The sequence below is a fragment of the Arachis hypogaea genome, chromosome 13 (genome assembly GCF_003086295.3).
Source record: "Arachis hypogaea cultivar Tifrunner chromosome 13, arahy.Tifrunner.gnm2.J5K5, whole genome shotgun sequence".
Classification (NCBI taxonomy): domain Eukaryota; kingdom Viridiplantae; phylum Streptophyta; class Magnoliopsida; order Fabales; family Fabaceae; genus Arachis; species Arachis hypogaea.
Window position 1 is genome coordinate 86,281,097 of NC_092048.1, and position 14,069 is coordinate 86,295,165.

The window sequence follows — 14,069 nt, forward strand, 5'->3', positions numbered from 1 at the left end:
CGACCTCGCTCATAGTGAGTTATTACTTGACGACAATTTGGTATACTTGCCAAAGACAGCTTCATTATAATTGATATAGTGAATTTTTAGTCCCATCAAGTTTATGGCGTAGTTGCCGGGGATTGATTTTGAATTGACAATGATTAAGTTGATGGGTATTTAGATTACGCATTTTTATTTACTTTGTTAAGTACTTTAATTTCAGTTTCTTATTTTCTCTTTTTTTTTTTAATACTTGAGTTTCTAGTTATTCATTGTATATATTTTCATTCTAGCACACTAATTCACTAATTGTTTGATCGATTGCACCAATCAATCTAACCATAAGTCTTAACAGGAGTGATCCCTTTACTTGCCTTTTGCTTGTTTGTTTGCAGAATGTATGACAGGTAGAGGAGGAGGAACTTTAACCTCTTTTGATAGTGAACCTGAGAGGACCCTCCTTAGACTAAGAAGGGAAGCAAGAGGTAAAGGAATAATTGGAGAGGAAGTATTGGAGGAAGATCTAGACGTTACTATGGAGGAGGAAGTACATAATCATGTTAGAGAAGGTGCTGGTAACCATGTTGGCCAGGAGAGAAGAGTTCTAGGCTCTTACATCAATCCAAACCCAGGAAATTACAGAAGCAGCATCCTGAAATGAACCATTCATGCTAATAACTTCGAGTTAAAACCTCAACTCATCACCCTTGTTCAAAATAACTGCTCATTTGGAGGAAATGTCCAAGAAGATCCAAATCAACATCTAACCATATTCTTAAGAATCTGCGACAGAGTGAAGGCTAATGGTGTTCATCCAGACACCTATAACTGTTGTTTTCCCCTTTTCTCTTAGGGATAAAGCATCTAAGTGGTTGGAATCCTTTCCAAAATAGAGTTTGACAACTTGGGATGATGTTGTGAACAAGTTCTTGACAAAATTCTACCCTCTCCAAAGGGTTAACAAGTTGAGAGCTGAGGTACAAATCTTTAGACAACAAGATGGAGAAACTTTCTATGAAGCTTGGGAGAGATACAAAGAGTTGACAAGAAAATGCCCCCCAGATATGTTCCATGAGTGGGTCTAGCTGCACATTTTCTATGAAGGATTGTCTCAAGAATCAAAGAAGGCCTTAGACCACTCTTCAAGAGGTTCTCTCAATAACAAGAAGACAATTGAAGAGGCCATAAACATCATAGAAACTATGGCTAACAATGAGTATTTCTATGCCTCTGATAGAAACTCAAGAAAGGGAGTAATTGAGCTGAACCAGATGGATGCTCTACTGGCTCAAAACAAGGTGATCACAACTCAACTAGCTACTCTAACTAAGCAAATGGAGAAGAATCAAGTTTCAGCCATCAACACTCAAGCATCTATGCAAGAAGGAGATAACCCAGAAGTTGAGTGTAAATGAGAGCAAGCCAACTATGTGAACAATGCATCAAGACTACCATATGACCCCAATGCTAAAACATACAACCCAGGTTGGAAGAACCACCCAAACTTTGGATGGAGAAATCAATAAAACCATACCCAAGACCACAAACCATATCACTCTAACCATTACAACAACTCCAGCCATCAATCTAACAATCATAGACCCTACCACAACCCTCACAATGCCCCCTACCACTCAACCCAGCAATCACACATCAACCCTCCTCAAGGTGTATCATCCTCAGCCCCACAACCATGTGATAACAGCAACAACTTTGCAAGATTGGAGGCCATGATGTCAGAAATGGCAGGGAATATTACCACTGTAGTAGAGAGACAATTGCAAGCCGAAAAAAAGATAGACTCAATCCAAGAAGAGGCTAGATCCAACATAAAGAACCAAGGGGCAGCAATCTCAAAATTGGAGTCACAATTAGGATATCTATCCAAGCAAATACCAATGCCTACAAACACATTCCCAAGTGATACCATGACCAATCCTAGAGGGAAATGCAAGGCCATCACACTAAGAAGTGGGAAGTTGGTAAAGGAGACATCCTCAAGCCACAATTTGCAAGAAGAAGAGGTTGCAAATGACTCAGAAATCAAGAAGAAAGAAGAGACACATACTCCAGCTCCACCAAAACAAGTCTTGAAGCCCTATGTACCAAAGGCACCCACCCACAAAGGCTAAAAAAGGATGGGAAGGACAGTCAGTTTTCTAGATTCATGGAGATCTTCAAGAGGCTCCAAATCAACATCCCTTTTGCTGAGGCATTAGAGCAAATGCCACTCTATGTCAAGTTCCTAAAAGAGCTTATGATAAAGAAGAGAAACTGGAGAGAAAAAGAAACTGTAGTGCTCATAGAAGAATGTAGTGCCATTATACAAAAGAAGCTTCCCTAAAAGATGAAAGATCCTAGGAGTTTTCAAATCCCCTGTATCATAGGGGATATTAGCATTGAAAAAGCATTATGTGATTTGGGAGCCAGCAACAACCTTATGTCCTTGGCCATGATGAAGAGAATGAGAATTGAAGAGGCCAAATCAACAAGGATGGCACTCCAACTAGCTGATAGAACATTCAAGTTTCCTCATGGAGTGGTGGAAGACTTGTTGGTTAAAGTGGGAGAGTTCATCTTCCCATCTGATTTTGTTGTGCTTGACATCGAGGAAGAGTCTAATGCATCTATCATACTAGGAAGACTATTCTTGGCAACAGCTGGAGCTATAATTGATGTGAAAAAAAGAGAATTGGTCCTAAGACTGCATGAAGAAAAGATGGTGTTCAATGTTTTCACTGCAATAAGCTACCCCAAGGAGTCCATTGGAGAACGTATGATGGTGGACATAATGGAAAAGCTGGTTCAAGGAGTCCTAAAAGAGGATCAATGTGAAGAAGCAATAGATCAGGATCATCAAATATCATGTGGTGAACTACTACAAGAAATCATAGAAGGCTCAATCATGCTTGACAAGGCAACCAAAGAAAAAGTGGAAGCACCAAAGCTAGAGTTGAAAACCTTGCCCCCAAGCCTGAAGTATGCTTACTTGGGGAGCAACAATACATATCCGGTAATCATAAACTCAAGCTTGAGTGAAGAACAAGAAGAGAAGCTCATCAATGTGTTGAGGCAACACAAGAATGCCATAGGATGGACACTTTCAGATTTAAAGGGAATTAGCCCTTCAATGTGCATGCATAAAATCCTTCTTGAGGAGGATGCCAAGCCCTTAATACAACCATAAAGAAGGATGAACCCCTCAATGCAAGAAGTAGTGCAAAAAGAAGTGCTGAAGTTATGGCAAGCAGGGGTGATTTATCCCGTCTCAGACAGCCCTTGGGTGAGCCCTGTTCAAGTAGTCCCCAAGATGGGAGGAATCACAGTTGTGCCAAATGAGAGAAATAAATTGATGCTAACAAGAACAGTGACTGGATGGCGCATGTGTATAGACTACAAAAAGCTCAATGAAGCCACAAGGAAGTATCATTTTCCTCTACCATTCATGGATCAAATGTTGGAGAGGCTTGTTGGACATGAGTATTATTGCCTTCTTGGATGGATACTCTAGCTACAACCAGATTGTAGTAGATCCTAAAGACCAAGAGAAGACCTCTTTCACTTTCTCTTATGGTATTTTTGCATATAGACGTATGCCCTTTGGTTTGTGCAATGCACCTGCCACATTCCAAAGGTGCATGTTGTCCATTTTTTCTGATATGATTGAGAGGTTTATTGAGGTTTTCATGGATGACTTTTTCAGTATTTGGTGACTCCTTTCCCAATTGCTTACACCATCTTGCCTTGGTGCTCAAGAGATGCCAAGAGACTAAGATAGTTTTGAATCGGGAAAAGTGTCATTTTATGGTTACTGAAGGGGTAGTCCTTGGCCACAAAATCTCTAAGAAAGGTATAGAGGTAGATAGAGCCAAGGTGGAAGTGATCAAAAAATTGCCCCCACCTTTCAATGTCAAAGCAATTAGGAGTTTCTTGGGACATGCTGAGTTTTATAGAAGGTTCATTAGAGATTTTTCAAAAATTGCAAAACCTTTAAGTAACTTGCTTGTCTCTAATGTACCATTTATCTTTGATAGAGAATGTATGCAAGCTTTTGATGAGCTTAAAAGCAAGCTCTCCTCTACACCTATTATAGCACCACCCAGTTGGGACTTACCTTTTGAATTGATGTGTGATGCATCAGATTTTGCTATTGCTGCTGTTTTAGGACAAAGGAGAGACAAGCTAGTGCATGTCATCTATTATGCTAGCAAAGTTCTTAATAAATCCCAAAGGAACTACACCACCACAGAAAAAGAACTTTTTGCTATAGTCTTTGCATTTGATAAATTCAGATCATATCTCATTGGTTCTAAAGTCATTGTGTTTACTGACCATGCAGCACTTAAATACTTGCTAACCAAGCAAGAATCCAAGCCTAGACTGATTAGATAGATTCTATTACTCCAAGAATTCAACATTGAAATCAAAGATAGAAGTGGAGCAGAAAATAAGGTGGCTGACCACTTATCAAGGATCCCACATGAAGAGGATAAAGCACATAACCCTGGGGTGAATGAAAGCTTCCCAGATGAGCAATTGATGATGATTTAAGAGGCTCTATGGTTCGCAGACATAGCCAACTTCAAGGCCATTGGAGAGCTACCTTCCAACATCAACAAACACTTGAAAAGGAAGCTCATCAATGATGCTAAGCACTACATCTGGGATGAGCTCTACCTATTCAAAAAGTGTGCTGATGGGATTCTAAGAAGATGCATCTCTCATGAGAAAGGACAAGAGGTCCTTTGGCATTGTCATGGATCCACCTATGGAGGACATTTTAGTGGAGAAAGAACTGCAACCAAAGTGTTACAATATGGATTCTTTTGGCCTACAATATTCAAAGATGCAAAAGAGTTTGTGACATGGTGCAATGAGTATCAAAGAGCTGGCAACTTACCCAAGAAGAATGAAATGCCACAAAGATTCATCATGGAGTTGCAATTGTTTGATGTTTGGGGATTGATTTCATGGGACCATTCCCACCCTCATACTCAAACAACTACATATTGGTGGCTGTGGACTATGTATCCAAATGGGTAGACGCTATACCAACATCAACAAATGACAACAAAGTAGTGATCAACTTCTTGAGAAAGAACATATTTAGCCGGTTTGGGGTTCCAAGAGCTCTTATAAGTGATGGGAGAACTCACTTTTGTAATAAACAACTTTACACTCCTCCTTAAATATGGTGTTAAGCACAAGGTAGCAACCCTATACCATCCACAAACCAATGGTCAAGCTGAAATTTCGAATAGAGAGCTTAAGAGAATCCTTGAGAAGATTGTTGGAAACTCAAGAAATGATTGGTCCAAAAAGCTAGATGATTCATTGTGGGCTTATAGAACAACTTTTAAGACACCTATTGGCCTGTCTCCATACCAATTGGTGTTTGAAAAAGTTTTTCATCTACCAGTGGAGCTTGAACATAGAGCATTTTGGGCTCTAAAGATGTTGAACTTTGATAATCAAGCTGCTGGAAAAAGAAGGTTGCTGCAGCTCAATGAGTTAGATGAATTCAGATCTCAAGCTTATGAAAAAGCCAAGATTTACAAGGAGAAAACTAAGAAATGGCATGATCAAAGGCTAACAAGAAGAGAGTTTATAGAAGGTCAAAAGGTGTTGTTATACAACTCAAGACTTAAAGTTTTCTCAGGGAAGTTAAAGTCAAGATGGTCTGGACCATTCACAATCATCAAAGCTTCTCCTTATGATCATGTGGAGCTTATGGATGACAAAACACAGAGGACTTTCATTATTAGACCACAGACTTAAGCACTACTTGGGGGACTCATTGGATGAGCAAAGAGTGAACTATAACCTCAGCTGAAGAGCAAGGATCGTCAAGCTAGTGACGTTAAAGGAGCGCTAATTGGGAGCTACCCCAACACTCATATCCTTTCCATTTCAAGTTTTTTTAGAATTAACTTATGTTTAGTCACTTTGGTTAATTGTTTTTCAGTTTCGGTTGTTAGTTATTTAGTTGATATTTTTTTTATTTGAACTTCAAAAGTTTTTTTTCTAGTGCTGGAAGTGCAACCTTGCATGCTACATTAGGTGATGATGTTAATTAGGTTGAGGAGCTAGCTGAGGAATTAAGTTTGGTGTGGCCACTAGCCCACTTAATTTTTGGCCGTACAAATTGATTAACTTTAAGAATAAGCCAAAAATTTAAGTTTGGTGTGGCCACCATCATAAGCAATTCAGCCTGCGCCTAAATTAAACCCACTAATATAACATTTCAATGCACCTAGCAACTTGGCAGGGAATTGAATGGATCACTTTATTGTGTACACATATAGTGGAAGTGGGAGTGTGAAAGAATTAAATTGATTCCACTCATTGGCTAATTACTAGATGCAAGGAATCTAAGTTTGGTGTCCAAGAGACACACATCAAGTTAGCCTCTTCTAAACCATAACAGTCTACCATATCCGAGCAACTCATGTCCTCTCATCAAGTTAACTCATGGCTTCCCACTATAGCCGAAGGTGAAAACCTAAGCAATCCACTCCCCTTCGCGATCCTACTCAAAATGTCACAGACAATGTTGGATCCTCCAGATCAGGGAATGTTGCTTCTCAGACTCTAGCCATAGTGCTACAGAGACCTCAGCAACCTACGGTCAATGAGATTTTATGTCACTTATCCAAAGTTTTCCAGGCCCTCTCTTGGAATCTGCAGTGCATTCTCTAGCTATGGTTCAATGCTATCCGGGTCAGGACTCACACGTTACCCATGTAGAACAAGGATGAATGTCACGGTTCATCCTCAATTCATGAGATGAAGAACGAAAATGCACAAGAGAGTGGAATCAAACGTCTATTGAAATAAAAATAGTAATATTATTAATCCATGAGAATCAGCAAAGCTCCTAACCCTAACTTAGGAGGTTTAGTAGCTCATAGCTTACAGAAAGTAATAGTAAAATGTGAAAAAGGGCAAAAATCTCTAATAGTGGTGATCTTTGATCTATATATAATAACCTAATAACTAAGAAGTACAAAAGTATGATAGACTAGACTAAAGGTGCGAAAATCCACTCTTGGGCCCACTTTGGTTGAGTACTTGGGTTGAGTTTGGCGTCCAACTTGAGGAATGGGCGTTGAATGCCCATTGGGGGGGTGATTGGTGCTGCCTTGTTCCTCTTGGTGGCGATGAACGCCAGGAATGGGGTGGAATGTGGCGTTCAACGCTGGCTTAGGTTCCTTTGCGGCGTTGAACGCTAGAAAGGGGGTAACTCCTTGGCGTTCAATGCCCAATATAAGCAAGCTCCTTCGAAGAAAAGTATAGAACATTATATATTGTTCTGGAAGTTATCTTTCCAAAGACGTTGAGAGTGCATTATTTTGACCTCTGTAGCTCCAGAAATGCTCATTTGAGTGCATGGAGGTCAGAATCTGACAGCATATGCTACGCTTTCCTTGCCTCTGAATCGGACTTTGCCAAAACTCCTCAATTTCAACCAGAAATTACCTGAAATCATCAGAAAATACAACAACTCAAAGTAGAATCCAAAAATATGAATTTAGCACTAAAACCTATGAAAATATAATAAAACTTAAACCAAACATAACTAAAACAATATGAAAATGATGCCAAAAAGCTTATAAAATATCCGCTCATCAATTGACGATGACTGAGTATAGCCGGATTGGCTGAGATGGCAAGGTCTGGGTATGATCCCGCTTACATGTTACCTCAAAAAATTATATTGGCGCCTACACTAGGCTAGGAAGGAGGTTCCATCCCGTTTTGCTCGTGGTTGCGATGTCATGATGGAGGCAAAGTTTTTATCTCGCCCATGGTGAGGACGGGGGTTTAATCTCACTCACGAGGTTGGCAAGTTGAGGATGAAGGATTCTCTCTCTTGTCGTGATGTGGATGTGGGAAAGGTGAAAAGGCACTCTCATTCATATTATTTTTTCCCCACATTCTTCATTGGTTGGAAGGTGGAAAGGCACACTCCTTCGATGTGGAAAGGCACTCTCCTTTGTAATTCCTCTAGGAGATGGTGAAAAGGCACTCACTTTTGTTTGTGTTCCTCCTAGGGATGCACAGCCTAGAGACAATATCCGGGTTAGCTACTAGATGTATTGGGTCCTGGGATGTTGGGATGTTGGGATGTTGTATTTTGGGTGCTTTGATGTATATGTATATATGTGTATAGACTTATCCCTTATTTTGTTTCGCTCTTATACCTCATAGAGGTTTTTGATGAAGAACTAAAGTTATTTTCAGTATTTTGGAAACTTGGAACTTGTATATACTTATATAAATATCCTTCGGCCAGCCTTAGCTTTGCAGGTTGAGCTTGGAATTTGAATATTTGTATCATTGACACTCTGTTCTTATCATATATATCTATATTCACTTTTCTTCGTATGCAAGTTATCGTTAACTTGAGCGTTGCACTTTTATTTTTCATGTTTTTGCTTAACCAACCTTCAAGGCTCCTTGAATATTATATTCTTTCCATTATATTATGTATGTATATTTTATTTTATAGGTTGTAATACCACACCACCTTTGTTTTACGGCTTAAGCGGAAAGCTCTATGTGGTAAGGTGTTATACTTTGTATGTGAATGATTGTGCGGGGACGTCTGTAAATATAGAATGGCTTCCAGGAGAAAGGGTCACATGCTTCAACTGGAGAATCAGCGCATACAAGAAGTAAAAACTTGCAAAGGTTATGTTGCTGGAATGCCTTATCCAACTTTCGAGTTGGATTGCGTCAAGTGCGGATCGAAACCGACAACTGAGCTCATTACCTGTGATAGGACCAGAGATGCATCATCCTTGCTGCGCATTTGCATTTTACTTGATAATGTGAAATTGTCTGAGATTGTCTTCTTGTGTTTGTGCATTCCTTAATGGTATTCTGAATTATTGTGACTAGCTATTTCTCTGTGATTCTTGTGTATTTGCCTGTAAATTAATTGAACTGTGATAATCCTGACTTAGCTAACTACCCCTAACCCTACTAAGAACTCCAGTTCTTACCTCTTCCTTTCTTTCCCATCAGATGTGATTGAGATTTCCTCTAACGATGACCGTTAATGCTTGGGAGCTGAGGATGTGGCTTTTGGGAGTTTTTGTGTTAGCCTAGTTTTTGTGTTTAGTCTCTCACCTTTGATTAGACTCACTGAGAAAGTAGGATATATATAGTTGACTAGGCTAGTTTTCGGGCGCCAGCTTAGGGGCTTTCTATATGGACCAGGGCTCGGAATGTTGATTATGTATATAGTAACAAGATGTGAAAGATTGTACGCTAACTCAGGACCTGTATGGCAATATATATATATATAAGTAGTATGTATGATGTATATTATCTCTATCTCTGATGTTTGTGTTATTTTATCGTACTTACTTAATTATTTCAGTTTTTTGAAAACTCGATCGCGCGCTAATACAATTACAGGATTAATAATAAATATTTCTTTAATTTTTAGGAAAGCAAGTTAGTGACGCTTAATTTTCAGTATGATCATGGCATACTGAAAATTGGTTCGTTATAATGATTTGGTTTGATTGAAATTAGGAAATGAACTTAGGATTTTTTATGATTTTCATCCAATCACTTTACATATATAGAGAATAAGCTTAGTCGAATAATGAAATTTTCTAAGAAAAACATTCTTTATAGGGCACCCTAATTGATTTGAGTTAAATTTCTCATTGAACTTGCTTGAAAAATATTGTGGAACATAGTTGAGAGCTAAGAACACACAACTTTGTGAGTTCTGAGCCTTAATGTGTGGTTACATCATATTAACCACTATTTTCATTCTTGTGTGTTATGCTCTTTCTATAATTCTAATCTTTGATTTGTTTGATTCTTTATGTCCATTATTCCGTGTATGAATGTATTTATACGATTGAGACCTTATGATTCTAATCTTTGATTTGTTTGATTCTTTACGATTGTTTAAGTGTAAGGAGTTTGATAAACCACAATTTTATGGTTTATTTTGGATTGAACTAAGTGGATTTTATCAACTTATCTTGCATTTATTCACTAAAATAGCATGGTTTTGTGAATTCCTCCTAATTGTGCTTAATGATTAAAAACATACTTTTTAGGCCCTTAAATTACTAAATTTAATTCACTTTAATTCCATTCGATGCCTTGATATATTTGTTGAAGTGATTTCAAGCATAGAAGGCAGGGATGCCTTGAAGAAGTGAAGAAAAAGCATGCAAAAGTGGAGAATTCATGAGAAAATGAAGTTTGGAGCATTTTATGGTCATGCGTACGCATGTCTTGCACGTACGCATGTTTTGGAAATTCGCCACTTTGTGCTTACACATGCCTCATGCGTACGCAAGACTGCTAGCACATGATTTTACTTAAGTGAATACGTGGGTCGCAATTTCAGGCCAATTTTGCCCCAATCCAACTCATTTCTAAAGTATTTCAAGCCAAACTCAAGAAGGATCAAGGGAGAGAGCAATTAGGATAGTTTTTGCCATATTTTAGGTTAGATTTCTAGACAGAGAAGCTTTCTCTTCTCTTTAGAATTTAGGAATTTAGGTTTAGTCTTCCCCTTAGTTTAGGATTTAATTCTTGTTTTAATGTAGTGTGAATTATGTAACAGCCCAGATCACCCGCTAGCACGATATTGTCCGCTTTGGCACACAAGGCCTCACGGTTTTGCCTTTGACGATAGGGATGATAGCCGAAGCCCCCCTCACTCATCAAAATGCGTCATGCTAGGGAGAGGTATCCACACCCTTATAAGGCATGCTTCGTTCCCCTCCCCAACCGATGTGGGATCTTACAAATTACAATTTCCTTATTTTATCATCTTGATTTTTTAGTTTTACTTGTTAACTCCTCTATTTTGTTGCTTGTTTTAGTTTTATGAACTCTTGTTAATTTTGGTTTTCTTTTTGCAACTTGGTATTTTATGTTTTTTTGATACTTGTTGAGTTATTACTATTGTTATCTTGTATTTGGTAGCTTTAGATCTTATTGTTATTGCAATTTTACCATGTTTTACTTTTATGCCTTCTAAGTATTTGTGAAAATACTTCTTTTAGTTTTAGGGTAGAATTTTATACTCTTAGCTTAGAATTGAGTAATTGGAGTTACCTTGATGTCACTAATGTCTGAATTGATTGATAATTTGTAGATTTTAATTGATCTTGTTCCCATTAATTAGTAAGACCTATGAGTTGAGATTGATTAAACCCGGTTGACTTATCTCACTTTTAGAGGTTGACTAATTGGGTTTGCTCTTATAATTATCATGTCGTAGTTAGTGACAAGAGAGTCATTGATGTCCAATATTGATTGGTGATTTAGGGTTGTTAGCTATTCTTATTTCTATTGATGAGTAAGACCTATGTATTAAGACTGACTATGCCTATTTGACTTTTTCCCGATGTTGGAGATGACGAAATAGGATTAACTCTAGGTAATCACTATGTTTATGGTCAATGACTTAATTAGGAAGCTTTGATTCTCAATCCTTTCCAGGAATGTCATTTAGAATTTATCTTCCTTAGTTGTTAGCTTTACTTTCTTGCAATTTAATTTCTTATCTGTTTATCTACAAACCCCCTCATTCTCATGACCCATAATCTGCACACCTCACTACAATTCCCTTGAGAGACGACCGACTCTCGGTTTTTATTGGTTTACATTGTGACAAACAAATTAAACTTTGATTGTGGGTCATTTGTCGGTTTGGAACTATACTTATAACGAAGTGATTCATTTATTGAAAAAACTCCAAACCGACGTCTGGCTTGCCATCAGTTGACGAGGCTAGTTTCAACGGTGGCGATGAGGACTAAGCTTCCTCTCGGTCACTGCTCGCGTCTCCCTCTCGTCCGTGTGCTCGACGGCGACGCGTAGTGATGGCGACGATATCAAGCCTACGACGCCACACCCTTTTCCCTCTCCTTCTCTTCTTCCTCGCCACTGGTTCTCTCTCTTTCTCATATCTCTTCCTCTCTGTTCAATGTGTGTGAGGGTGAAAGGGGGTGGGGGTGCGGCTGAGTGTGGTGAGGGAGGGTATAAATTAGGGTTAGGATTTATTATTTTGGGAATTAGGGTTTTTGATTTTGGGAATTTAGGATTAAGGTTAGGGTTAGGGTTAGGGTTTTTATAAAGGAATAAAAATAGCATAGATATTTTGATAAAATTGGAGAGTAGAATAATAATTTTAAAACCAAATGTACTCTATTAAAAATATTTAAGAACACTATTTATTATCGCTAAGTTCAAATAATTATTTCTAATTTAATTTATAAAATAAACATATTAATCACATTCTATAAAGTAAGGTTTACATCCAAAATATCAATTATCTAAATTAAATCATATAACTTTTTATCATTTTTCCATTACAAAAATTTTTATTTCAAATTTATATAAGATAACCAATTATAATAAAATTATTCAAGAATATTAATTAACATAAACTCAAAGTATTTATAAAATCAATTTAATTATTTTTAATAAATTTTTTTAAAAATAAGGAACTCAAATTAAATCATAAATTATTCATAATAGAAGTTAGTTAGATTAAATTATATAATTCTTTCTTATTTTTTAATTATTAGAATTATAATTTCAATTATACAAATATCCAATTATAATAAAGGTTATATAAAAATCCTAATTAATTTAAACTCCATCTATTATGAAAATTACATATAACTCCATATTATTATTTTTTTTTTTAAATTCAAAGTATCATAAAGTTTTACTTAATTACTTTTACTAAAATAATTTTTTTTAGAATAAAATCTTCATCAAATATAATAAATTTAATTTTTCAAAAACTTGGATTCTTACAGTTTTGAATTTGAATATTAAGTAGAATTAAGATATAAATAAGTGAACAAAATTCAAAAGAGAAGGCATCCAGGAGGGGGATCTTCGGATCCAAATCCCATTCGATTTTTCAGTATAATTTTCTTCTCGTTTTCTTTTACTTTTTCATGGTAACTTGTAACACCCTACCCTTTAAAGACTTATGCTTATGTCATAATTCAATGATGGTTTGGTACTATGACACAAGGTTGAAATATAAATACTTATGTTTAGAAAGAGATATTAAACTAGAAGCCTGTAAAGGGATTTAAACCCCGGATAAAAAGACAATTCGCCAATTGTTCACACTTGATAACATACATAAGCATGACGAAAATGTAGATAATTAAAAGTTTGAAGAAAGAATAAGGGTAAAGAGACATATACAAGTATATATAAAAATATCTACTAGTGTTAAGACTAATTTTACCTTTACTGGCTTAAATTAGTGATAGAAACCACTAAGAACACAAGCTAGATAACTCCTATACCATCAAAGTCACCAAAAATCCTCAATACTCAAGCTCAAAATGTGAATTCAGACTTGAATGAGAAACTGGAGCTAGGATTTCGAGTTACTTACCAAACCAATCAAATAAAATTGAAGAGGAGGAGATAGACTTCGTGTAACTGCAAATGGTGCAGCGATCGGAGTTCCAGAATAAAAGTTATGAGCAATCAAAGATGATAATGAATAGTGCCAAGAGTTTTCTCACACTGCTCTTCTCTCCAACGTTGCTTTCACTCTCTCAAATGGGAGAAATGTTGAATTTTGTTAAGTGTTGTGGGTTTATAAGTCATGACCTTGGGCCCAAGTGAGGCCCAATTCAATTTTTGCCAGTTATTGGGCCAAACCTTTAAGATAGGTGCTCGGGTTTTTATTCTAAATATTTTCCTTGTTATTTTCAAAGCCTTAGTTCCTTTACTCGCAGTACCAAACAGATTTAAGCCAATACAACTAATTTTAATGCTGGTACGCATTTTTCCCAAAATAATTATATTTTTGCGCTTAATTTAATTTTCTTAATTCAAATTTTACTGTTAAATTTCTAAATTATAGATTCTAATATTTTTAAATATTATGGGCGTCTTACTCCCAATTAACGCAATTTTTAGTTAGTCATTTTTACTAGTTAATTTTCTCGAATCTTACATAACTAATCCTCTATCAAAGGATTAGGAGCTCTGTTTATGTTTTCTATGGATTATTAATCTAAGTTTATTCTATTTTAAAGTCTTGTATTGAACTATTTCAT

General features: G+C 36.8%; 1 protein-coding gene and 1 non-coding gene across 2 annotated transcripts; one reads left to right on the forward strand and one right to left on the reverse strand.

Annotated features, from left to right (window-relative positions):
- Positions 1–944: 944 nt before the first annotated feature.
- On the reverse strand, positions 945–1,051 carry LOC112738916 (small nucleolar RNA R71). The gene has a single exon (XR_003169864.1). It is a non-coding gene; the product is annotated as a small nucleolar RNA R71 (small nucleolar RNA).
- Positions 1,052–2,329: 1,278 nt separating this feature from the next.
- Positions 2,330–3,169, forward strand: LOC140177639 (uncharacterized). Its single transcript, XM_072210782.1, has one exon. It carries the CDS (start codon positions 2,330–2,332, stop codon positions 3,167–3,169), a length of 840 nt encoding a protein of 279 aa, XP_072066883.1.
- Positions 3,170–14,069: the final 10,900 nt, after the last annotated feature.